The following is a 25952-nucleotide window of genomic DNA, read 5'->3' on the forward strand; positions in this document are numbered from 1 at the left end:
TTTTTTTGAAGGCCAGCATAAGTGACAGCAGGTGCAGGTAGCTTTGATCAAGCCACCTGCCTATGACAAGGGAGTCTGTCATACATAATATATTATAGTTCTGTCTAAATATCTGCAAAACAGTCTAATTATTTTATTTTTTAATAAAAAATGTGATCTCCAAATCTGATTATATTGATCAGATTCAAACTCCTAATAGTATATACCCACCTCAATACCGGGCCTATTCTGGCACTTCTCTCCTACATGTAAAAATCATCTTTTTTTTGCTAGATATGTTTTTTTTAGCAGACACCCTGGGGAATAAAATGGCGGTCATTGCAACTTTTTATCTCGCACGGTATTTGAGCAATAATTTTTCAAATGCCTTTTTTTGGGAAGAAAAAGGTTTCATGAATTAAATAACAAAACAGTAAAGTTAGCCCAATTTTTTTGTATAATGTGAAAGATGATGTTACACCGAGTAAATAGATACCAAACATGTCACGCTTTAACATTGCGCACAGTCATGGAATGGCGCCAAACTTCGGTACTTAAAAATCTCCATAAGTGACACTTTGAAAATTTTTACAGGTTACCAGTTTAGAGTTACAGAGGAGGTCTAGTGCTAGAATTTTTGCACACGCTCTAACGCATGCAGCGATACCTCACATATGTGGGCGGGACTTGTGTGTGCGTTCGCTTCTGAGCGCAAGCTACCGGGGACAGGGGCGTTTTTTTTAAAAAAAAAAAAAAATGTATTTTATTTTTTATTTTACTTAATTTTTTTTATTTTTACATTTTTTTTTTTTTGATCACTTTTATTCCTATTACAAGGAATGTAAACATCCCTTGTAATAGGAATCTTTGTGACAGGTCCTCTTTATGGAGAGATGCGGGGTCAATAAGACCCCACATCTCTCCTCCAGGCTGGCAATCGTGGCTTTGTTGACATCCGGGATCCCGGGCGTGACGTTATGACGTCACGCCCGGGCCTCAGACGGTCATAGAGATGACTATCTGGTCACTGGAAATCTCTATCGTTGTTATCCGGCGCCGGCCGATTGTTTCTCCGGGCCCCCCGATGGCACGGGAGAGCCCGGAGAAGCACCGGATGGCGGCGGGGGGTGGGGTGGGGGTGGGGGACGTCCACTCCCATTCCCTATAAGAACGATCAAGCGGTGGAACTGCCGCTATGATCATTCTTATCGTGCACAGAATCGCTGGCTGAAAAGAATGATATCTGAATGATGTCTGTAGCTACAGGCATCATTCAGATATTCCCCCCCAAATTGAGGACGTCTATATACTATTGCCGGTTTTGAAGTGGATACAGTATATCTCTTCTGTCTGTTATTCTCAGAGTAGATTAGAGACAGGTTTTGACGAATGGTATGGAGACAGGTGGGGGCCCATCTTCCGCTCACTTGTCTCCATGCCAAGGAAGGAGCAACATTCGATCACCGCTGCCGACGGCTACGGTAAGCGGCAGAGGGCCCTGGAGCGCGGCGTGAGGGGCCCCCCTCTCCCACCGCCGATAAAAGTGATCTCGCGGCAAATCCACCACAGAGACCACTTTTATCTGAAAGTGGACTGCCGGCTGAAAAAGAGGATACCGGGGTTATGGCAGCTAGCAGCTGCCATAACAACATTCCTCTTCAAAGTTAGGACGTATATCGGTGTGCGGCGGTCTGTAAGTAGTTAAGAATAAAGTGTCTTTGTTTTTGTTTTTTTTTTAAGCTTTACATATCAACTAAATTATATACCACACTTTAAGGTTATCATCCGATCAATTAATCAAAACAATAATTGGCCAACTAATCGATTATGAAAAGTTAGTTGCAGCCCTAAAGTTTAACATTGTTGCTCAATCACCTATTTGTACCAACCTTCAGCCCCAAGTGTAAACGAGACCCAACAGGCTGCTACCCGCTGCGGCATAAACCTCTGCCACTCCCAGGAGCAAGAACATACAGAATGACATAAACTGTACATGGCTCTGCACCTGTGTGAATAAGCTTTAAAGTATAACTAAAAGGCAAAACTTTTTTGTTTTTTGTTTTGGACAGAGTGGAGAGAGTGGAGAGAGATTAGATCCCCCGTCAGTTTTTATTGCTGTCTGTGCCCCTGTTAAGGGGATTCACCCTCTATTTGTCCTGTTTGCCATTATCATTGAAAGTGAAGTTAAAAAGAAAACCCCAATTTTTGGGTTGTCCCCAGAAAAGTAATAGATGGGAAATCTCCCAATGGGGACACTAGTTCTGGTGAGCTGGGGGTCCCCAAAAAAATCCTTTCATTTGCAGAGATATCATCTCAATTCCTTTTTGGCTATGGGGACAGGAAGTGAAGGGAAATCTTCACAATGGGACTGAGATGGTGAAAAATAAAAATCTGACGGGGGTTATTACCCTCCCTTACTCTATCCAAAATGAATAAAAAAAAAAAAAAAAGGTTTTGCCCATAGTTCTACTTTAACAGTCCAATGATACTTTCCACCATCAGCAGACTCCTTGTACCAGTGTGATAGTTTTCACATTTCTGTTTCCAAACACTTTGCTATGATAGGTTTCTGATCACAGGGGTGTGAGGGTTACCCAGGAAGCTGTAACTGAAAACCCATTGTGGTGGAGAAGGAGATGCTAGTCCAACGTCCAAACAGAGTTTCTTACAAAATCTAATGGAAGCTGCACTAGTGTGGATTTTTAGAAGCTCATTCGTCTGGCTACTAAAATCTCTAGAGATGAATCAAAAGTGACAAATGATTGCCATACATAAGGGAAAAGCAGTGTCCTATAGGGTGAGCCAGTGGTCTTGCCTTTATCTGGTCCTATGGACACTATTCTGCCACTATGGGGACCTATTTTTTCAACTGGTGGGGCATAATTTCTACCACTGCCCACCAACCCTGGGAAACTACCTCCTGCCACTGCCCACCAACCCCGGGAAACTACCTCCTGCCACTGCCCGCCAACCCCGGGAAACTACCTCCTGCCACTGCCCGCCAACCCCGGGAAACTACCTCCTGCCACTGCCCGCCAACCCCGGGAAACTACCTCCTGCCACTGCCCGCCAACCCCGGGACACTACCTCCTGCCACTGCCCGCCAACCCCGGGACACTACCTCCTGCCACTGCCCGCCAACCCCGGGACACTACCTCCTGCCACTGCCCACCAACCCCGGGACACTACCTCCTGCCACTGCCCACCAACCCCGGGACACTACCTCCTGCCACTGACCACCAACCCCGGGGACACTACCTCCTGCCACTGACCACCAACCCCGGGGACACTACCTCCTGCCACTGACCACCAACCCTGGGACATTACTCAGTCTCACGGAAGGTTGAAGCATGGACTCTACTAGACCTCTGAATGTGTGCTGTGGTATCTGGCACCAAGTCATTACAAGCAGATCCTTAAAGCGGAGGTTTGCGGAAAAAAAAAATATTAAAAGCCAGCAGCTACAAATACTGCAGCTGCTGACTTTTAATATATGGACACTTACCTGTCCAGGGCGCCCGCGGAGTCGGCAGCCGAAGCCGATCCGTCCTTCGGCTCTCGGCTGCTGCCGCCGCCATCCTCTGTAAGGGAATAAGGAAGTGAATCCGTGCGGCTTCACTTCCTGGTTCCCTACTGCGCATGCGCGAGTCACGCTGCGCGTCCTCTCAGGTCCCTGCTGTATTCTGTGTCTCAAAGAATACAGCGGGGGAGGACGGGGTAGGCGGCAGAAGTGGCATAGGTCACTGCAATCACCGCGGTGATCTATGCCAGGAAGTGGGAGCAAATACTTGTATTAGACAGGTATCTGCTCCCTCCTCCCCCCTGAAAGGTGCCAAATATGACACCGGGGGGGGGGATCCAAAAAGTGGAAGTTCCATTTTTGGGTGGAGCTCCACTTTAAAATCATACAAGTTGCGAGGTGGGGCCTCCATGGATTGGACTTGGTTTTTCCAACACATCCCAGAGATTCAAGATTGAGGTCTGGAAGTCAACAACCCAAACTCATTGTGATTCTTGAACCATTTTTGTGTTGTGGCAGGGTGTATAATCCTGCTGAAAGAGGCCACTACCATCAGGGAATACTATTTTCACAAAGGGGTGTACTTGGTCAGTATGTTAAGGTAGGTGGTATGTGGCCAAGGAACATCCACATAAAATGTCAGGACCTAAACCAAGGTTTCTCAGCAGAACATTGCCCAAAGCATCACACTGCCTCTGCCAGCCTGCCTTCTACATCCTGGTGCCATCTCTTCCCCAGGTAAGCAATGCACATACACTGGGCTATCCATGTGACGTATAGGAAAACGTGATTCATCAGACAAGGCCACCTTCTTCCATTGCGCCATGGTACAGTTCTGATGCTCAGGTGCCCATTGTAGGCACTTTTGGTTGTGAACAGGGGTCAGTATGGGAACTCTATTCAGTCTGTGCACCCCCATACACAACAAACCGTGGTACACTGTGTTCATGATATTAAGTCCTCATGCACACGGACGTTTTTACAGCTGCTTTTTTGAGCTTTTTTTGCAGCTTAAAAAGGCCTGTCTATGTTAGTCTATGGCTTCATGCCCACCTAGGCGTTTTTGAGCTGCAAGTGGCATAGGCGTTTTTAAGCTGTAAAAAAAAACCCAGGACCAGTGGGTTCTGAGAGACGTTTTTCAGCTGTAAAAACGCTCTAACGCTGAAAAACGCTCAAAAACGTCATTCACCAACGTTTTTTAGCGTTTTTGATCCATTGAAAAAAAAAAAATATGAAAAAAAAAAAAATATGAAAAAAAAAAAAAACGCTCAAAAACGCTAACGCGGAAAAACGCTCAAAAACGCTCAAAAACGCTAATACAAAAACGCTGAAAAAAGCTGAAAAAAGTTTTAAAAAAATCACTGCAAAGATACTGGCGTTTTCATAACGTTTTTTTAACAGCCTGTGTGCATGAGGGCTAAATGAATAATATTTTCCTTTAATATTTTTTTTAATTAATTTTCACCAAGTGCAGGTATTTTTTTTTACCTCCCTATAGAAACCAGAATTAACAGTTTTTATCAATCTGAGCTCCAGTAGCTCTTCTATTGGATTACACATCCAGCCTTTGCTCCCCATGTCAATCAATGAACCTTGGTCACTCATGACGCCCTTACTGGTTCTCCTTCCTTGGACTGCAGACCAGGAACATTCCACTATAATGGAGATGTCAAAGTCAATCAAATCCTTAGACCCCTTTCGCACTGGGACGGTTTGCAGGCGCTATAAATATCGCCTGCAAACCGACCCGAAACAGCCTCTGCTGTGTCTCCAATGTGAAAGCCTCGGGGCAGGACGGGAAAAAAAAGTCCTGCTAGCAGCATCTTCGGAGCCGTGTATACACAGCTCCTGCCCATTGAAATCAATGGGGCAGCGCCGGCAAAGCGCCTCTGTAGAGGCGCTTTGCGGTGGTTTTTAACCCTTTCTCAGGCACTAGCGGGGGTAAAACCGCCCCAATAGCGGCCGAATAGCGCCACTAAAACGACGCTTTACCGCCGATGCACCTCCCGCCCCAGTGTGAAAGGAGCCTTACACTTGACCATTTTTTTTGCTTTACACACATCAACTTCAGGGACAACATGTTCACTTGCTGCCTAATACATCCCACCCACTTTCAGATGTCACTGTAAGCAAATAATCACTTTACAGGTCATTGGTCATAATGTTATGGCTGATTGGTGCGTGTATGTTATATATAATGTATATAATAATATAAGATCTATCACACAGAGCCATGATGATGAGAAGTCCTGTCCCCTCTAGAGCAGTCTATGGACAGTCCTCTGTGATCTCTATAGAGGAATACACATGACATTAGATGAATGATGGTCACTCCCCGTACAGGGCTCAGCTGGTCATGCTGGGACTTGTAGTTCCCCAGACATGTAAACATTAGCCATGTGCTGAGTGTGGGGGGGGAGGGGTCTCACCTTGTTCTCCTTCTCCTGCCCGGGCTCCAGGTGGATGGAGATGAGTTTCTGTAGCCTGGCCTTCATGTCTACCGGAGAGAGGAGCCCCGAACTTCCCTGCCGCCACCCTCCTCCTCCTCCTCATGCCTGGAGAGAACTCATCACCTCCTACAGACTTCACCCCGCTCTCTGCCCGCTACGACCAATCAGCGGCCTGCTCGGGCCCCTCTCCACAGCTCATTGGATCGTTTGGGAAGTGCGGGCAGTTCCTGAAAGAATGTATTGTACTGACTACTAGTGATACACACCAGTGTGCAGAGTGATCTACAAACTACATGGTCACTGATCTGTCACTGTACAGGGGGGATCTACTAACCGATCACTGATCTGTGTATAGGGGGGAGATCTGTACAATCACTGATCTGTGTACAGGAGAGAGATCTGTACAATCACTGATCTGTGTACAAGGGGGAGATCTGTACAATCACTGATCTGTGTATAGGGGGGAGATCTGTACAATCACTGATCTGTGTACAGGAGAGAGATCTGTACAATCAGTGATCTGTGTACAGGAGAGAGATCTGTACAATCAGTGATCTGTGTACAGGAGAGAGATCTGTACAATCACTGATCTGTGTATAGGGGGGAGATCTGTACAATCACTGATCTGTGTATAGGGGGGAGATCTGTACAATCACTGATCTGTGTACAAGGGGGAGATCTGTACAATCACTGATCTGTGTACAGGAGAGAGATCTGTACAATCACTGATCTGTGTACAGGAGAGAGATCTGTACAATCACTGATCTGTGTACAGGAGAGAGATCTGTACAATCACTGATCTGTGTACAGGAGAGAGATCTGTACAATCAGTGATCTGTGTACAGGAGAGAGATCTGTACAATCAGTGATCTGTCTGTGTACAGGAGAGAGATCTGTACAATCACTGATCTGTGTACAGGGGAGAGATCTGTACAATCACCGATCTGTGTACAGGAGAGAGATCTGTACAATCACTGATCTGTGTACAGGAGAGAGATCTGTACAATCACTGATCTGTGTACAGGAGAGAGATCTGTACAATCAGTGATCTGTGTACAGGAGAGAGATCTGTACAATCAGTGATCTGTGTACAGGAGAGAGATCTGTACAATCACTGATCTGTGTACAGGAGAGAGATCTGTACAATCAGTGATCTGTGTACAGGAGAGAGATCTGTACAATCACTGATCTGTGTACAGGGGAGAGATCTGTACAATCACTGATCTGTGTACAGAGGAGAGATCTACTCATCAATGGATCATTGTACAGGGGAGAGATCTACTCATCAATGGATCATTGTACAAAGGAGAGATCTACTCATCAATGGATCATTGTACAGGGGAGAGATCTACTCATCCATGGATCATTGTACAGAGGAGAGATCTACTCATCCATGGATCATTGTACAGAGGAGAGATCTACTCATCCATGGATCATTGTACAGGGGAGAGATCTACTCATCAATGGATCATTGTACAGAGGAGAGATCTACTCATCAATGGATCATTGTACAGAGGAGAGATCTACTCATCAATGGATCATTGTACAGGGGAGAGATCTACTCATCAATGGATCATTGTACAGAGGAGAGATCTACTCATCAATGGATCATTGTACAGAGGAGAGATCTACTCATCAATGGATCATTGTACAGAGGAGAGATCTACTCATCAATGGATCATTGTACAGATGAGAGATCTACTCATCCATGGATCATTGTACAGGGAGAGATCTCTCCATTCACTGATCTCTATACATGGAGCTAGGATCTGTCACTGGGAGGACTTGCTTATGGTGACATTACTTTCACACTGGTTTGCATTAAAGCTGCCTGTAAAATGTCTATGCAATAATGGAGCATTTTCTTTATTTTTTTTCAAGCGCTTGCAGTGCGTTTTTTTAAAAGACATGTGACTCAAAGAAGCTTCACATGTGCGTTTTTGAGGTGTCTTTTTTTTAACTCTCCAAACATGCTGCAAGCAGGAATTTTTACACCGCAACAGAAGTGTGAATACATTCTAAGATTTTAGGCCTCATTCACACGAGGCGGATCCGCTACCATGGAGTCCGCCTCTGTTCGCCAGCTCAGCGGGAGATCTCTCCATTGATCTCCGCTGAGCCGGGGGATGACAGGTCCCTCTCTGCTCACTGAGCGGGGAGGGGCTTGTCAAGCACCGCTGGTTACTATGGAGAGATCGGACGAAAACAGACAGCATGTCCGTTTTCATCAGATCTCACCCGATCCGATCTGCCAGGGACGGATGCGAATGTAGGGCCATCCGTCTGGTTTTAGCGGATCGGAACGGGTCGGATGTCAGCGGACATGTCACCGCTAACATCCGTCGCTCCATAGACTAACATGGAACGCCCGTTCAGGTCCGCCGACAAAACTGACAGGCAGACCTGAACGGTCCGTTCGTGTGAAAGGGGCCTAAAAGGGAAACATTTTTCTTGAGCTTTACAGGTGTTTTTGTTTTTTTTACTACTTGTCGTGACTGCTAGGGAGGGAGCCAGAGGACCCCACTTCCAGAGGACCATTCACCTTCGACAGGTACTACGCTTCATGACTGGCTGCTTTACACTTCTCACTAGTTCTTGGTTACTCGTTGTTACCCATGGTAAGTAAACCGCTGGCTTTTTTTTTTTTTTAAACCTGGAAGGCAATGTCATAATGTGCTAGTATGCATCACATATTAACATATTATGTGAAACATACCTTAGAACGAAGCCCTCCAGCGGCGGGCTATCACCACTGAAGGGGCTTCCATCTTCATCCGGTCTTTCTGCTGGGTCCACAGACTCTGGCTGTGTAAGTGGCCGGAGTTGTGATGACGTCACTCCCAACCACATGACGATTACGACACAAGACTCTGAAGGAACAACACAAGTATGCCATTCCTTCAGAGCGCATGCGCTGGTGACATCACCGGCTGCATCTACAATAAGGATCTCCTAAACGGTGTACGTTTAGGAGATATTGACAGTACCTATAGCTAAGCCTTATTATAGACTTACCTATAGGTAAAAATCATACATGGGACTTTAACCACATGCAGTGGCCTCACTTCAAACCCCCTGTTCTTCAGATATGCCACATGTTACCATGCACTCCTTGAATAACTTCAGACCAGGCCTGAAATAGTTAATGCAACTTTACTAAGCATTCAGCAGCACAGTTTAACAGCACACACAGAGTCCAGCACCAACTAACTAATGCAGGCTGTGCAGGTAAATACCTTCCAGAGAAGCAAAGTCCATTCAGCAAAAGCCCAGTAAGGCTTGATTCACACTTATGCATTTTTAGTGCTTTTTGCATTTTGCAGATTTTCATTATAGTCCATTTAACATGGTTTCCTATGGAACACGTTCTGTAGTGCAAATCTGCAAAATGCAAAAAGCACTAAAAATGCATAGGTGTGAATCAGGCCTAATGGTAAGTTTCTAGTCCAGGGAGAATCCCAGCAGGGTGGCCCAGGAGGGGGCCACGTTCTCCAGTAGGACTACATGATGCAGCAGACCTTCCTTTGAAAATCCCATGTGGAAGAGAGAGAGCTCTGAGCCCTCCCTTAAAGCAGAAGTAAACCCATAGATTTAACAGTTTCAAAAAAACTTTACATTTCTGGCACATGCCAGGAATACAACTATCACATTGGTTGTGCTCTCAACCAAACTGTCAAACCATCCAATGGCTGGGTCAAAACTGATCACATGTGCAGCATCATAGCATTTGAAGATTAAACAGAGGCCAAGATGGCAGCTTCCTTGGCTGAAAACAATCGGAGGGTTTACTTCCATTTTACGTGGTTTACAGCAGGGGGCAGGACTCAAAAAGCCAGGGAAAGAGTCTAGACACAGTTAACCCCTTCCCATCTGTGGCAGCCTGTAAATGTCTGTATAACTACTCAGTGCAATGAATACAACAGCAGAAATACATTCAATTATGCCGCACACGCACCTGCTTACATGCTGCTGTAATTGTCTTATTGTGGGCAGAGAAGCTTCTGGGGGTCCTGAGTAATAGTACAATGTTCCTACCCAAGCACCAGCCCTGTCAGTAGTAAGGTGAGAACCAGTGGGAGAAACTATGGCAGGTGGGGAGGTGGTGGTGGTGGTGGGGGGGGGGAGTATCACACATTTCAATCACTTAGAAGTGGGGAATGCTCTACTTGCAGTGGTTGGGAAGGAGTGAAGTGGTGGTGTTTCTAGATATAGGTGCCCCATGGCCATACCCCAACACTGTCACAGGGGGCCAATCACATACTCACCCATACCTTGAGGCTATCAGAGCAATGAAGGATGGGTCAGTTAGTAAAACTTACTGGTAGGAGAGGGGCAATTATAGAAAACTGTCACTTTTCCATGAATGGGCAAAGTTAAAGTGTAACTAAGGACAAAACGTTTTCTTTACTTTTGGACAGAGTGGAGATGGATTAGAACCCCTGTCAGTTTGGTTTTTTTGCTGTCTGTGCCCCCATTAGGGAGATTCCCCCTCACTATTTGTCCTGCAAATCAGCTTTCAAAAGTGTGCCACATCCAAAATGCTAAAATTTTTGCATGGCGGTGGTTGTGCAGGAGGAGGCTACATTTTAATGACTAGATTCTTACTGGGAGTTTTTGTGGACCACAATTACCGTTCCAAGTACTGGAAAAGTTTACTCTTATGAGGATTGACCACATAGCCTTATACTAAGGAAACTTAATATGGGTATGCGTTTGAACTGCCATTGATACTTATCCACTTTCAAATGGATTACAGATGATATCAATCAAGTTGGTCCCCTTCCTATGTCCTGTTCATTTCCTCCCCTACGTTATAGGATGTGAGTAGGCTGTTACTCTGGCTAAATTTGTGATTTTTTTTTTGTTGCCCCCCCCCCTTTCCGGGGTTGGTCATATTTGGGTCTCCTATGTCGGCCCCCAGACTGGTTTATCAGAGATCATCAGAGAACAAATATAACAGTGTTTGTACTCTCGCAAATAAACAGTCCTGAAGAAGCCACAAGCTAAGCGAAATGTGTTGAGCTTCTAGAACCGGATAAGAGTAATCTGGAAGATATGTATAAGTGACAGACCTTTGGATACTTATGGTTACTCTGGTCCTGTGTTTTCTCGGAGGGTATACCCTATAGGGGGTGTCCCCTTTGTTGTGGCTCTTTGTGAAGCCCTGTTTTTTTACTATTTTTAATATTTGTGAACTAAAATATATATATATATATATACAGTATCTCACAAAAGTGAGTACACCCCTCACATTTTTGTAAATATTTTATTATATCTTTTCATGTGACAACTCTGAAGAAATAACACTTTGCTACAAGTAGTGAGTGTACAGCTTGTATAACAGTGTAAATTTGCTGTACCCTCAAAATAACTCAACACACAGCCATTAATGTCTAAACTGCTGGCAACAAAAGTGAGTACACCCCTAAGTGAAAATGTCTAAATTGGGCCCAAAGTGTCAATATTTTGTGTGGCCACCATTATTTTTCAGCACTCCCTCTTGGGCATGGAGTTCACAAGAGCTTCACAGGTTGCCACTGGAGTCCTCTTCCACTCCTCCATGACAACATCACGGACTGGGTGGATGTTAGAAACCTTGCGCTCCTCCACCTTCCATTTGAGGATGCCACACAAGCAACAGGGTTTAGGTCTGGAGACATGCTTGGCCAGTCCACCATCTTTACCCTCAGCTTCTTTAGCAATGCAGTGGTCGTCTTGGAGGTGTGTTTGGGGTCGCTATCATATTGGAATGCTGCCCTGTGGCCCAGTCTCCGAAGGGAGGGGATCACTCTCTGCCTCAGTATGTCACAGTACATGTTGCCATTTATGGTTCCCTCAATGAACTGTAGCTCCCCAGTGCCAGAAGCACCCATGCAGCCCCAGACCATGACACTCCCATCACCATGCTTGACTGTAGGCAAGACACACGTGTCTGTGTATTCCTCACCTGGTTGCTGCCACACACGCTTGACACCATCTGAACCAAATAAGTTTATCTTGGTCTCATCAGACCACAGGACATGGTTTCAGTAATCCATGTCCTTAGTCTGCTCGTCTTCAGCAAACTGTTTGCGGTCTTTCTTGTGCGTCATCTTTAGAAGAGGCTTTCTTCTGGGACGACAGCCATGCAGACCAATTTGATGCAGTGTGCAGCGTATGGTCTGAGCACTGACAGTCTGACCCCCCTACCCCTTCAACCTCTGCAGCAATGCTGGCAGCACTCATACGTCTATTTCCCAAAGACAACCTCTGGAAATGATGCTGAACACGTGCACTTAACTTCTTTAGTTGGAACCTGTCCTGTTAAACCTCTGTATGGTCTTGGCCACCATGTTGCAGCTCAGTTTCAGGGTCTTGGCAATCTTCTTATAGCCTAGGCCAGTGATGGTGAACCTTGGCACCCCAGATGTTTTGGAACTACATTTCCCATGATGCTCATGCACTCTGCAGTGTAGTTTAGCACCATGGGAAATGTAGTTCCAAAACATCTGGGGTGCCAAGGTTCGCCATCACTGGCCTAGGCCATCTTTATGTAGAGCAACAATTCTTTTTTTCAGGACCTCAGAGAGTTCTTTGCCATGAGGTGTCATGTTAAACTTTCAGTGACCAGTATGAGAGAGTGAGAGCAATAACACCAAATTTAACACACCTGCTCCCCTATTCACACTTGAGACCTTGTAATGCCCCGTACACACGGTCGGACTTTGTTCGGACATTCCGACAACAAAATCCTAGGATTTTTTCAGACGGATGTTGGCTCAAACTTGTCTTGCATACACACGGTCACACAAGGTTGTCGGGAAAATCCGATCGTTCTGAACGCGGTGACGTAAAACATGTACGTCGGGGCAGTGGCCAATAGCGGGGCAGTGGCCAATAGCTTTCATCTCTTTATTTATTCTGAGCATGCGTGGCACTTTGTCTGTCGGATTTGTGTACACACGATCGGAATTTCCGACAACGGATTTTGTTGTTGGAAAATTTTATCTCCTGCTCTCCAACTTTGTGTGTCGGAAAATCCGATGGAAAATGTCCGATGGAGCCCACACACGGTCGGAATTTCCGACAACACGCTCCGATCGGACATTTTACATCGGAAAATCCGACCGTGTGTACGGGGCATAACACTAACAAGTCACATGACACCGGGGAGGGAAAATGGCTAATTGGACCCATTAATGACATTAATGGCTGTGTGTTGAGTTATTTTGAGGGGACAGCAAATTCACACTGTCATACAAGCTGTACACTCACTACTTTACATTGTAGCAAAGTTTCATTTCTTCATTGTTGTTACATGAAAAGATAAAATATTTATCAAAATGTGAGGGGTGTACTCACTTTTGTGAGATACTGTATATATGCATCTCATTTTCTGCCTATAAAATCCACCTTTACCCACACAGCGTTCCTGTATGGGATATATTTATTTTCTATTTGCCCTGTGTACTATTTGCCCTGTTTGGCTAGTGGACAGGAAATTAAGGTAAATCACCCCAATGGGGCACAAATGTCAAAAAATAAACCAACGGGGGTTATAGCCCTTCCTTACTCTATCCAGAATGAAAAAAAAAGTTTTGCCTAGAGTTTTACTTTAAGCTGGGTATATACTGGTAGAATTTATGAAAATTCTCTGTACCTTTGAATGTCTTTCAAAAGGAGTTCAAGATTTATTTCGTTTTTGACATTGGATTTTGGAATGAATGGATTTTACCAAACAAAAACCACATACACCTTTAGAAATTCGTACATTCTAAAATGGCTTCAAGTGTACCACCTGAATGTCAGAGATGCTCTAACCCTTGAGGTGACTTCACCCATATTTTCTGGTCCTGCCCAACCATCGCTCAATATTGGGAGGAAGTGGTCTGTGTCATTCACAGAGTCTCAGGAAGAGACCTTTCCCCCTCCCCGGGAGTCTGTCTACTGGGCCTGATTGAGGAGCTGGCCCCCACAGTGGCTGAACGTACGCTGTTGGGATTTCTCTTATTTTACGCTAGAAAATCAATAACTCTGGCCTGGAAAAAACATACACCCCCCCACAGTTTCAGCTTGGATGAACCTAGTCAACTCTGCCATGCCTCTTTACAAGGATACTATAACAGGGGTTGTCCATGGATGTTTCACAAAGTCTAAAGTAAATGGCTTAAAGAGGACTCTATGGCAGTGGTTCCCAACCTCAGTCCTCAAGTACCCCCCAACAGGCCATGTTTGCAGGCTTTCCTTTATCTTGCATAGGTGCTTTAAATCAGAGTTAATGGCTTGGTATTTTGGACAGCTATTTTAAGAGAAACTCCCAAAACATGGCCCGTTGGGGGTACTTGAGGACTGAGGTTGGATGTCTGATGCTCCTTCTTAAAGAGGAAGTAAACCCTAATGGGCTACTATGCATCGCATAGTAACCCATTATGTGTCACTTACCTTAAATTGAAGTCTGCGATATCACTGCTGTCCCAACTAGCAGCGAGTGTCCATCTTCACCCCTCTTCCTTCCGGGGCCGCGAACTCCAGCTCTGTGACTGGCCGGAGTCACAGGAGCCGCTAGTCATGGCATGACCCCTAGTAGAAACGTCACAATGTGCCCTATCTAGAGTGCGCTCTGCTTTTTTGAAAATATTTCCTAAACCGTGGAGGTTTAGGAGATATTTCAGGCACCTACAGGTAAGCCTTAATATAGGCTTACTTGTAGGTAAAAGTGGTTGTACGGGGTGTACAACCACTTTAAGGGTTAAGACTTTTCTGTATTTTCCAGCTATGTCATCCTATAACAGTGAGAGGGTATGCATACCTCACAACTTTTTGAGATGGGAATGAGGGACACCTATCAGCAAAAGTATGCAGGCATAGGACACACCCCTTGCCATGCCCCCTTAAAGGAGACTTGTACAAAAAACAAGATTGGTTGAACCCACAAGTGCTTTTTTTACCACTACTATTCCTTTATATTGGCTTTTGGAATTTACAAATGCAGCTATTTAGAAATCCGATTAAAGGTTTAGCGCTGGAAAACACTTTTTGATAGATAAAAAGTGCATTTTATATACAACTATATAGATCAGACCAAAATGAGGGACAAATGAGGAGGAATGAGGGACAGAGGGACATTGCTCCAAATCAGGGACAGTCCCTCGAAATCAGGGACAATTGGGAGCTATGGGTATGTATGACGGGTCCAGCCTGGTGGGATTGTCACTTTGCACACATTACATGTGAGTATCGGGGTGAGCCACTCACACATTTCTGGAGTTTTTTTGTTTTGTTTTGTACGGTTAGTTGTTGGTGGACACGCAGTGCTCCGGCGGCCCGCCTAGGTTACCCCGGCATGGGTGATATTTTGTACTTCAATCAATTAAAAAAAGAGAAGAAATTTGTACATTAGAGAAAAAAATGTCTTTCCTGCTCCACCTCAGTCGAAAGTGAATGTCGATTTGACCCCACTGATGATTAGAAAAATGAAGAAATGTTCTTCCAACAAAAAATGTCAAACAAAATTTTACTAGTGTATACCCAGCTTTACAATACCACTTTAGGAAAAGTCAAGTGCATGGATGCCAAATTGGTCAGCAATCTTGTCTGGCAGCACCAAGATTTGGGTTTCAATTCTCTCTGGGTACTCTGTTTCCAAAAACACTTCTGGTTGAATTAGCTGACACCCGCATTAGCTCTATTGTGCTGGGGGGGGGGGAGAATGATGCCATTTTGCTTCACCAGTTTTATTTAACATGTCTTATCTTGTTCCAGATAACAAAACATCAATGTGTACATTCTGATACTAACACCAAACAAAATGTGAACTATAGGTCAGTGTAATTAGCCGTAAAATAAACATTACCAGAGGCTGGCTTTACACTGATTTATTTCCAGCATTGGGAGCATCAACCTAGGCTTGGAATCCCTATCACTGTATGCAACCAATCACAAATACATACACAGCTAGAACTAAAACTTGAAACGATACACATTTATTGTAACAGCAAGAATATAAATACAGAAGCTGCATCTAGTGAAGGTTTTTCTTCTTTTTTTTTAACAGTGATGTTTAGGTTTTTCTTCTTTACTTATATATTCTTCAGTCTTTCCATTAACATTTCCATAGGTAAAGTGTATCTAAATCAAAAAACAAATATGTAATATATTGCCATTCACCACTCCTTAGATGTGCTGGGTGTGTTAGTTTTATTTTTTTCTGGATTTGTGTCCTTTGGGTAATTCTGAGAACAACACACTTCCTGTCCCGGAGTGACTACATTCACTTCTCCAGTGTATCTGGAAAAGGCCATGGTTGCCACCCAAGCTGGGCTTTTATTTATCTTCATTACAGATGAAAGATTTAATTTTTTGGGGGTTCTATTATGCTCACAGGAAAGGGTGGGCAGGAGGGGCGGCTGCCCTGGGCACTGTGGTATCATGTGAGGTAAGGGGGGGCTCCAGGAGGAGTTTGGGAGAAAGGGGATTTGTGTTGGAAGGGGGTATTTGGGGAGCAGTAGGAGGGGGATTTTTTGTGGGGTGGGGGGATTGTGCTGTTAGGGATGATTGGGGGGGCTATTTGTGCTGGGAGGGGGAATTTCAAGTGGGTGGAAAGGATTGTTTTCTTGGAGGGGAAATTTTAGGGGTAGAGAATTTATGCTAGGAGGTGATGATTTTTTTTTTGGGGGGGGGGCATTTGTGCTGGGGGTTTTGGGGGATGGGGAAGAAAAGATTTGTGCTGTGAGGGGGGATTTCAGCAGGGGGCGGATTTGTACTGAGAGGAGGGGGAATTTATGCTTATGGGTAAGCATGCAGATTAGTGCTAATTTTTTGGGGGTGATTTTTGCTGCCACATAATGCTTGTACATCTTGGGGGGTGTGGCTCAATTTGGTATGTTCATCCCGGGCTCTAGATGACCTTGCTCAGTACTGGTGACAAGGACACTGCATTTCTGGCATGATCCATGAGCATTTTCTGTACTTGCTGAAAATATTCTTAGCTTAAAAAAAGCAAACTAATGAAGCCTATGTACAGTCACTAAGGACTGGTAAGCCGCAATATACTACATTTTTTGGCTGATGCCGTGCCGACAAAATGCCAATCGCACGAGAAGGACTGAAGTGATACATCTCAACTGAAGGAGCCTTTCACCTGCACTTCTGCATCGCCCAGAAAATGTCAGGTATGGGGGACTGGGGCCAGAGACAGCAGGCGTAGATGTGTGGGGACAATCTATCTACACCCTTATGGCTGCCTACCTTGGGATTGTCTGCAGATGCCCCCACATTTAATAAATTAAATGTGTCCAAAATAGACACATTTAATTTATTTTACTCCTATTGTTTAAGACTCTGGGCTTCACTTGTGGAGGGGAGCTGTTGAGGGTTCCCCTTGGGGAGTGATATCATGCCCATTGCTTCTAACTTTGTGGAGTCTATCTCTTTATCATGTGAGTTATGTTTTTGGAACCCCTCTTTTTGATGGTCTTTTTGTGTTTTATTTATTTTCTAGATGATCCCTACATTCTCCCTCCCTATCATCTTTTAGGGTCGTGAATTTTCCCTTCCACCCTGGGAGTGGTTTGGATCTCCCTTTTGTGTTTTTTTTACTTTCCATGCTTTACCACGTGCTGTATGTTTCTCTCTCAGGTCCCCCTTATCATTGCTGCTCTCAGTTATTATAAGGCAGTTCTCCGCCTTTCCAATTTGGTGCCTCTTTTGGATTATAATATCCGGGGGTTCTTTTGCATGTTAAAGGGCTAACATGAACTAAGTGGATGTCCGATGGAGCATGGGAACTTTTTATTCGAATCCCGATTTTTTGATATGCAAGTCTTTTGTATACTTCAATATATGCTTCAGATGTATGCTATGAGATATATTTCTGTAACTTATATACTTATATTATATCTTGTACTTTCAGAAATGGCAAAATTGTCCCTGAGGAAGATTATATATTTAATTATTTTGAAACACATTGGATTCTCACTAATGTATAAGGAGCATCTGTGTAGTGGGATTTTTTGCCATCACTGTAATACACTGTAACTGTGTTATTCTCATGTCTGTCTTTGTATAAAATTGTTTTTAAATTTCTTTGTACAATAAAATTCATATTTTTAATATAAACACCCTTACACTTTATACTTATTCCTGACCCTGTCCTCTGTTCCTACAATTGCTGACCCCTGCACATTACATACTTCTGACCCCTGCACACTGTACATTACACCCTTTTGAACCCTGCTCTCTGTACTAACATATTCCAGACCCTTGCACTCTGTATGTTATATACATCTGTACCCTGCACTCTGTACATTACATATTCCTAAACCCTGCACATTACACACTTGTGACCTCTGCATTCTGTACATTACAACATTGTATTCCTGACCTGTGCACAGCTACTCACATATTTCACTCCGGTGTTCTGGACTTACATATTCCTGACCCCTGAACTCTATACATTATATATTCCTGACCCCTGCACTCTGTACATTACATATTCCTGAACCCTGCACTCTGTACATTACACACATGTGACCCCTGTATTTTGTACATTACATATGTCTGACCCCTGCACTCTGTATGTTACTATGTATGTTGCATACACCTGACGCATGCACATTGTACATAGGCTCAAGTTTTAAGCCCCTCTCTTAGGGCAAATTTTGCCACACCCACAATTTGCCATGGCATGTGCCGCCTTATAGTCATGCTCTGAGTCTCAAGCAAACTTATAATCTGAGGGCAGATTAGGGAATGTTGTTACAACTAGCAATTTGACTTGCTTGTATTTCTTGATGTCATATTTCATTCAGCCTGTTTTTGTACTATATGGTCAATGATTACAATTCTTGCAGGGTATGGTTGATGTTCAGCTGGTATTACAGGAACAAAGCTACATTTGTTAGTTGATGAACCGTAAACCTAGCACTGGTTCTTGCCTGTCCATGTTTGTTAAGAAAGTTATGATGTAGTTTTGCTGTTTTATCCCGTGTTATATACCGTATATATATATATATATATATATATATATATATATATATATATATAGTGGGGACGGAAAGTATTCAGACCCCCTTAAATTTTTCACTCTGTTATATTGCAGCCATTTGCTAAAATCATTTAAGTTCATTTTTTTTCCTTAGTGGAGGGAGATTTCTGCAGCATATTTGGCAAGTACAGAATTACAGTATATATAAAATATGCAAAGTGGTTGGGGGGAAGCTTCAGAATGGCAAATATGTTTTTATTACAAATTATGTGAGCCTATGCCTGCTGATCAGACCCATGTGAAAGGCTTCTTAAAGTGGTTCTAAAGTCTAAACATTTTTTTGCCTAATGAATTCCTAGCATCAAGGTAAAAAATGTTTAGGCATCAGTATTGCCCTCTCACCCCCCTTTTACGTACTTGAGCGCCCATTTGATCAAGTGCTGTGTCCATCTGCAGCTCTTCTCTCCCCTTACTTCCTGCTCTCACTGACTTTGCTGGGGTAGAGCCATTGGCCGCAACTGCTGTCAATTAAAGCCAGTGAAGATGGAGCAGGGGACGGGGCTGAGTCCCGTTGTATGCTTCTATAGAGGCTCGAGAGCGAGCCCGCAGGAGTGCCCCCATTGGAGGCAGCTTTCTGTGGGGGGCACTTGCCAGAGAGAAGGAAACAGGAGTGCCTGCAGGGGACCCGAGAAGAGGAGGGTCACTAATACCATTGGTAGGTATAAACCTGTTTGTTATGTAGCACCCTGGTTGTAGGCAGGGTTGCTAGCAAATTGAGTTTTCTAGGTGGTAACTAGCCTGGCTAATTGTTAGGGGGATCCACTGACTTTTCTCTAACTCTGGATTTGATGCACCTCTTTCTTCTGTCACTAGGTGGCATTGTTGCCTGTGGCATTAGAATGACAAGGGCATAGTGATTTCAGACTAGGAGTGGATGAGTTGTCTCAGCCAATTGGCAGGGGTTTCTTTGGCCCCTTGGCCTGCTGGGAGAGTCTATTTATTCGGGAGGAGTCAGGTGATCGGGGGTTCTGTGCCACCAGGATGGCTGTCTGGGTGGCCGTGTGTTACAAGGCTCCGGGTTGCTAGGGCAAAAGCCAGAGGCCTATCCTGGAAGCACCTGGCTGCTAGGCTGTCTGAGGCCTAACCAGGTTTGAGAGAAGCAGCGCAGGGTTGGGGTTTCAGGCCGGAAGCCCAACCAAGTTGCAGAGGTTCCACCGGACATGGAATGGAATTGTTGCCAGCGGTGAGAGAGAAACACTTGCCATAAGGGACGACCACTCCTGTTGCCAGGGGCAAGTGAGGAACAAGGACAGAGGTAAAGGGGAAGCAATTTGAGTTCAGGACTGGGGTTTTTGAGGGTATTTTAGGTGATAGGGTCCCCTTTTGGGACACTAGAGTGGGGGGGGGCCTTTGGGTGGGAGAGCTGCTTGGGGGGCAGGGAGTGGTCGGGTAATGTTTGGGGGCTAGGATCCCCCTCATTGGTTAGCTGACTGATTCGGTCAATGGGTTTGTATTGTAATTGTATTTTTGATGTCCAATAAATTATGAGGTGCTCTATCCTGATGGGGTTCTTTTAATATATGTATGGCTTTTTGGATGCACGTCCCCTAATGAGTGATGTGGCACTAAGCAGGTATGTCCACTCCCAGGGCTCTGCTTTGGTTGGGTTTTTTATAACTATATATAAAGGGGAAGCAGTTGCCATCAAGGGACAACCACTTCTGTTATCAGAGGCCAGTGTATGGAAGTCTGAAGAAGTACAAGAGCAGCCTTTTCACCAGCCAGGGATGGTGAAGAAGTGGGAAAGCTTCTGCAGAGTGTCAAGCCAGGGACCCAACGGGTTAGCAGGGGTGAAGATTGAGGAGTATACAGCGGGTTAGCTGTGGAAGACCTCAGGGGATCCAGTGATGTCTGGGATCTTGAAGTCTAATGAGAGACTGGGAGCTAAGTGAGTGAAGATCTACAGTGGGATACTGTGAGATGTGAGAGAAGATCTGTAATGGGTTACTATGAGTAACCTGTATAGATCTCTATTAATTATTGAAAGTTCATTTGCCATAGGAGACAGCAGTTCTACAAATACAGTTGCTGCATCCAGCTTAAAGGCCCTCCACCTGTATAGATGTCTGCCAATTTTTCTTGCCTCGAATTCTGCCAATTGCTATTGCATCTGCCTAAGGGTGTCCTGGCCCTAACCCGCTTTCCCCTAGTTCTGTTTAAGAGACATTAAATCTCTTTTTCTTGCATTCAAAAAGTGACTGGCGCCCATGTTTTTAACTTGCATTACACCCACCATGCCCAATAACCCACACTTCGAGGAAGGATGTCAGCTCTCTCTGACTCTGGAGGTCACTATTAGGCTTTTAGAGGTCGGGGACACCGCTACAGTTATTTTTAAAATGTTTAATTTTGATTTGAAAATCCCACCATGTAAAATTAATATCCTGCTTGTCAGGTACACCTGAGTCATGTTACCAAAACTAACAGCAGTAAAAGGACTATTTTGCTGTCTTTGTATGTTTTTTTATTTGGTATTAAATAAATACAGTATAACAGCAAGCAAGGCAACTTCTAGGTGTAAAAAAAAATAGAAAATAGCAGTAGCAGCATTTTACATTCAGTAACAAGGTTTGAGTGTCTGATATACTATTACATCTTCTCCCCCAGCACTCATAAGAATATCTGCACACAAAATATTTTCCTGTGCTGTGTAGTGTGCAGTGCGTTGGTGGAGTTCCCAGTCCGCTGCGCTTCTGGATTATAACAGCTTGGAGATCTGAAGTGATTGTTACCAAAAAAGGCTGAGCATTCCAGAACACATACAGATAAAACATCTGAAAGATAAAACAAGCTCGGATTGCTCAATGACCATAAAGATACAGTTTAAAGAGGAAGTAAATCTTTATGGGTTTTACTTCCTCTTTTTTCCACTGTAAAGTTAAAGCATAATGGGCGAGTATGCATCGCATACTCGCCCATTATGTGGCACTTACCTGCAAATGAAGCCCACGGTGTCCCCACTGGTGGCCGCATTCATCTTTGCCTCTCTTCCTTCCGGGGCCATGGACTCTGGCTCTGTAACTGGTCGGAGTCGCGTGATGTCACTCCCGCACATGCGCGCAGGGCCGTTTCTTCACAGCGCATGCGCCCATGACGTCGGCACAAGCATATATAGTAAGTATGTCCTAAACCGTGCAGGTTTAGGAGATATTTACAGTACCTAGAGGTAAGCCTTATTATAGGCTTACCTGTAGGTACAAGTGGTGTAACTAGGTTTACAACCACTTTAATAACACCTTAAATTAGTATTAAACCCTCAGCGCTTTAAAGTTTTACATATTGATCCCAATAAAATAAACATTCCCCAGTAAACTATTTGCTAAAATTCTTATCCCAAAACTTACAGTTTCCAACTTTCAATGCTACTGCACTGTCAATGCTGCTTCCCTGAACTTCCAGTCTTCACAGAAAAGAGTTAACAATGGACAGTGCAGTCTCCAGCCAGTCTGTTTACTTGGAGTGGGGAGAAGAGAGGGAGAAGGAGGGAAGTGCTTTGCCATCCTAGGCTATGGGGCCTTTTAATGCACAGGGAGACACAACTTTAGTACTTGCATACAAGTATGGCTCCATAGGGTGCTGCAAGAGCCCCCATGTAACAGGAAACCTGGCAGCATTATTGGTAGCAGCTTAAACAGGAACATAGGCTAGGATTAAAAAATAAAGAAGCTGCATATTCAAATGATGGCCGAGCGGGAGCTCTCCCATTCCAGGTGGACGTCATATGATGTCCTCCCCAGAATGCGCCAACTACGGCGTGATCAGTCACCCACTGTGTCCAAAGGACACACCCAAGGACAGGTTGGTGTACCAGCCCGCTGCCAATACCATGTGATCGCTGTGACGAATCACAGCAGATCACATGACAATTGTACACAATGGATGGCTTCCATTCATGCCCAGACATGCGTGGTCAATTTCATTCAAAATCGAAATCCGACTGAAATGTTCATTATTCAGAGATTTAGATGTAAATTACAATATTTAAACAAATCTGAAATACCGAAACAAAATTTCATTCATAATACTACATTATCTGAATTCGTATCGAATTTGAAAAGGGGAACATATTGCTGATTTCCTTCAAAGACTGTGTGTATTTGTGTACCTAAAAGAACCAATGTTGCTTTGAAGCCAAAGGGTATTCAAATAATTAGATTTTTCTTCAGTCCACTCACTCTGCATTTTTTAAATTGATAAAAATAAACAAGTAAAATATATATTTTTGAAAGCATTCTTACTTTACATCATTTCTTCACACCTGCCTAAAAAGTTTGCACAGTACTGTACATAGAGACAGCAAAATGTTGAAGTCAAATATTACTTTCATAACTTAGAACACTTCACATATTCTGAATAAACCTTATTAATACTAGTACTACGAAGATTAACGTGTCAAAAGTCAAACTGTCAATTTTCCCGGTGAATGAATAATTTTAGTGTTTAATTTCATTAATTTCATGTGTCTCCAGATCACCATACATGCCTTACAACCTAGGACCCTTACATTTTTTTTATGTTACTTTCAACCTTTTTATTAAAGGTTTAGGCTGGCCATAGATGCTGCGATTTTCTTTTCTGTGACCAGAGGTTGCAGGAAAGAAAATCGCTAGATTTCTCGAATCCTCCAGCAGAGATATTGTGGTCTGGGGGGGTTGCGGGGAGCCGTCCCTGCCGAGAAGACACTGCCGAGAAGTAATTACTGCTAGCAGCTACAGCCGCTGGCAATAATCGAATAAGAAATCCGACATGCTAGTTGTACCCAAGTCGATCGATCCCCCAACCCCATTCTGTCAGCAGTGGATGGTGTGCACAAGTGAAGTGTTTTAAAGATTACACTTAATATAATTGTTATCAGGGTTGCCAACCACCAGTAAATTTACTGACGGTTTGTAAAAATCAGTGATTTTTTTTTTAAACTGCCAGTAAATATCAGGGGGCTGATAATTTCATGCTGTGTTGACTTTTTAAGTGTAAATCAAGCAAATTACTTTGTTATAGGTATTGTCAGTGTTTCCATTACATGTTTATACTGTTCAAGTTATCACAGTGTTCGTTTTCAAAAAGAATTTTGTAATTTCTCAGGTTGCCAGTAAAAAATGTGCTCCGCCAGTAATTTTTTCATGTTTTGTCAGTAAAAAATGCTGCGGGAGGTTGGCAACCCTGATTGTTATGCATTTGTGTCTTAAAGATAAACAATACTCCCCTCAGCTCCAGCAATGCGATGCGGTGTTAAAGCAGAACTTCATCCAAAACCAACAAGATAAAAATGATAGTCTTTTCAAATAAAAAATAATTAAACCACCTTTTGCTGCACTAATATCTGTAATTCAGAGATTTCCCCTACAGTATTTTTTTCTGCCAATAAATATCCTCAGTCCAAAGGGTGGCATCACTTAGTCCACTTCCCCTGAGCTCAAGTACTCCTAGACTCCTCCCATCCTGTGACTAGACAGTGAAACAAGAAGTAGCACAGTGATGAGCTCATCTCTCTTTCACTCCTATTAGCATGCTTCTTTTCAGCATTACAAACTGGCTCCTTTTGCTGCTTCTTCCTATCACACTCCAGCCCTGCTATACAGGGACAATAGGAGGCTGATACCAGGTACATCCCTAAACACTTACCTAGCTTCTCTCAGCACTGTCCTGGCTGCAGTACTGCCCTCCTCTCTTCCTGGTTTCACAGGTAAAATAAGTAATGAACATGTCACCATTTTTCTAGGTAAATACATTTCTAAATGTGCTATTGAAATGAAATTTTCACCACATATCGGTAACAACCCATGCATTCCATACATACAAAGAAACCAAAACAACTTCAGAAATTAGGTTATGTGTAATAAAATGGAATGACAAAGTATTGAACATGTTAACTGATATGTATTTAATATCTCGTAGAAAAAACCTTTGTTGGTAATGACAGCTTCAATTAGCCTCCTGTATGGAGAAACTAGTCTCACGCATTTTGGCCAATTCTTCCACACAAACAGTCTTCAAATCTTGAAGATTCCATGAGCCACTTCTATGAATTCTGATCTTTAGTTCTTTCCATAGGTTTTCTATTGGATTCAAGTCAGGTGATTGGCTGGGCCATTCTAGCAGCTTTATTTTCTTTCTTTAAAACCAATTGAGAGTTTCCTTGGCTTTGTGTTTGGGATCATTGTCTTGCTGAATTGTCCACCCTCGTTTTATCTTCATCATCCTGGTAAATGGCAACAGATTTTTAAAAGGAATGTCTTGGTACACTTTTCCATTCATCCTTCCTTCAATAATATGAAGTTTTGCCAGTACCGTATGCTGAAAAACATCCATCCAAGAGCTGGCGCAACTTTTACATTTTTTCCTTACATGCTGAAAAACAGCCCCACACCATTATGTTCCCACCTCCAAACTTCTCTGTTGGTATGGTGTTTGGGGTGATGTGCAGTGCCATTTGACCTCCAAACATGGTGTGTAATATGGCATCCAAAGTGTTCAACTTTAGTTTCATCTGACCAGACTATATTTTCCAGTATTTCACAGGTTTGTCCAATTGTTGTACAGCAAACTTTAAATGAGCTTTTTCAGCAATGGAGTCTTGCATGATGAGCGTGCATACAGGCTATGGCGGTAGAGTGCATTACTGTTTTTTTTTAAACAATTGTACCTGCTAATTCCGGGTCTTTCTGTAGCTCTCCACAAGTGGCCCTTGGCTCTTGGACAACTCTTCTGATAATTCTTTTCACTCCTCTGTTAGAAATCGTGCGAGGAGCCCCTGGTCGTGGACAGTTTATGGTGAAATTATGTTCTTTCCACTTCTGGTTTATGGCCCCAACAGTGCTCACTGGAACATTCAGAAGTCTAAAAATCCTTCTGTAATCAATGCCATCAGTATGTTTTGCAACAATAAGGTTGTGAAGGTCTTAAGAGAGCTTATGCTTTTACCCATGATGAGATGTTTCTTGTGTGACGTCTTGGTAATGAGACACCTTTTTATAGGCGA

At 43.7% G+C, this 25952-nt stretch overlaps 1 protein-coding gene across 6 annotated transcripts in view; it reads right to left on the reverse strand.

The window, feature by feature from the left end:
• The window catches only part of TBC1D1 (TBC1 domain family member 1), a 373516-nt gene that overhangs the window by 267687 nt on the left and 79877 nt on the right, over window positions 1-25952 (reverse strand). Inside the window, exon 1 of one of the 6 annotated variants that reach the window (XM_073608901.1) lies at window positions 5929-6086. The exons of 4 other annotated variants lie outside the window; for them this stretch is intronic. In XM_073608901.1, the coding sequence (XP_073465002.1) occupies window positions 5929-5994 (66 nt within the window). In that variant the 5' untranslated portion in view covers window positions 5995-6086. Of the gene's footprint in view, window positions 1-5928; window positions 6087-25952 lie in introns of those variants that run through there. One more of the 6 variants, XM_073608919.1, reaches the window with a different exon arrangement.

Source organism: Aquarana catesbeiana, linkage group LG01 (assembly GCF_042186555.1).
Source record: "Aquarana catesbeiana isolate 2022-GZ linkage group LG01, ASM4218655v1, whole genome shotgun sequence".
NCBI lineage: Eukaryota > Metazoa > Chordata > Amphibia > Anura > Ranidae > Aquarana > Aquarana catesbeiana.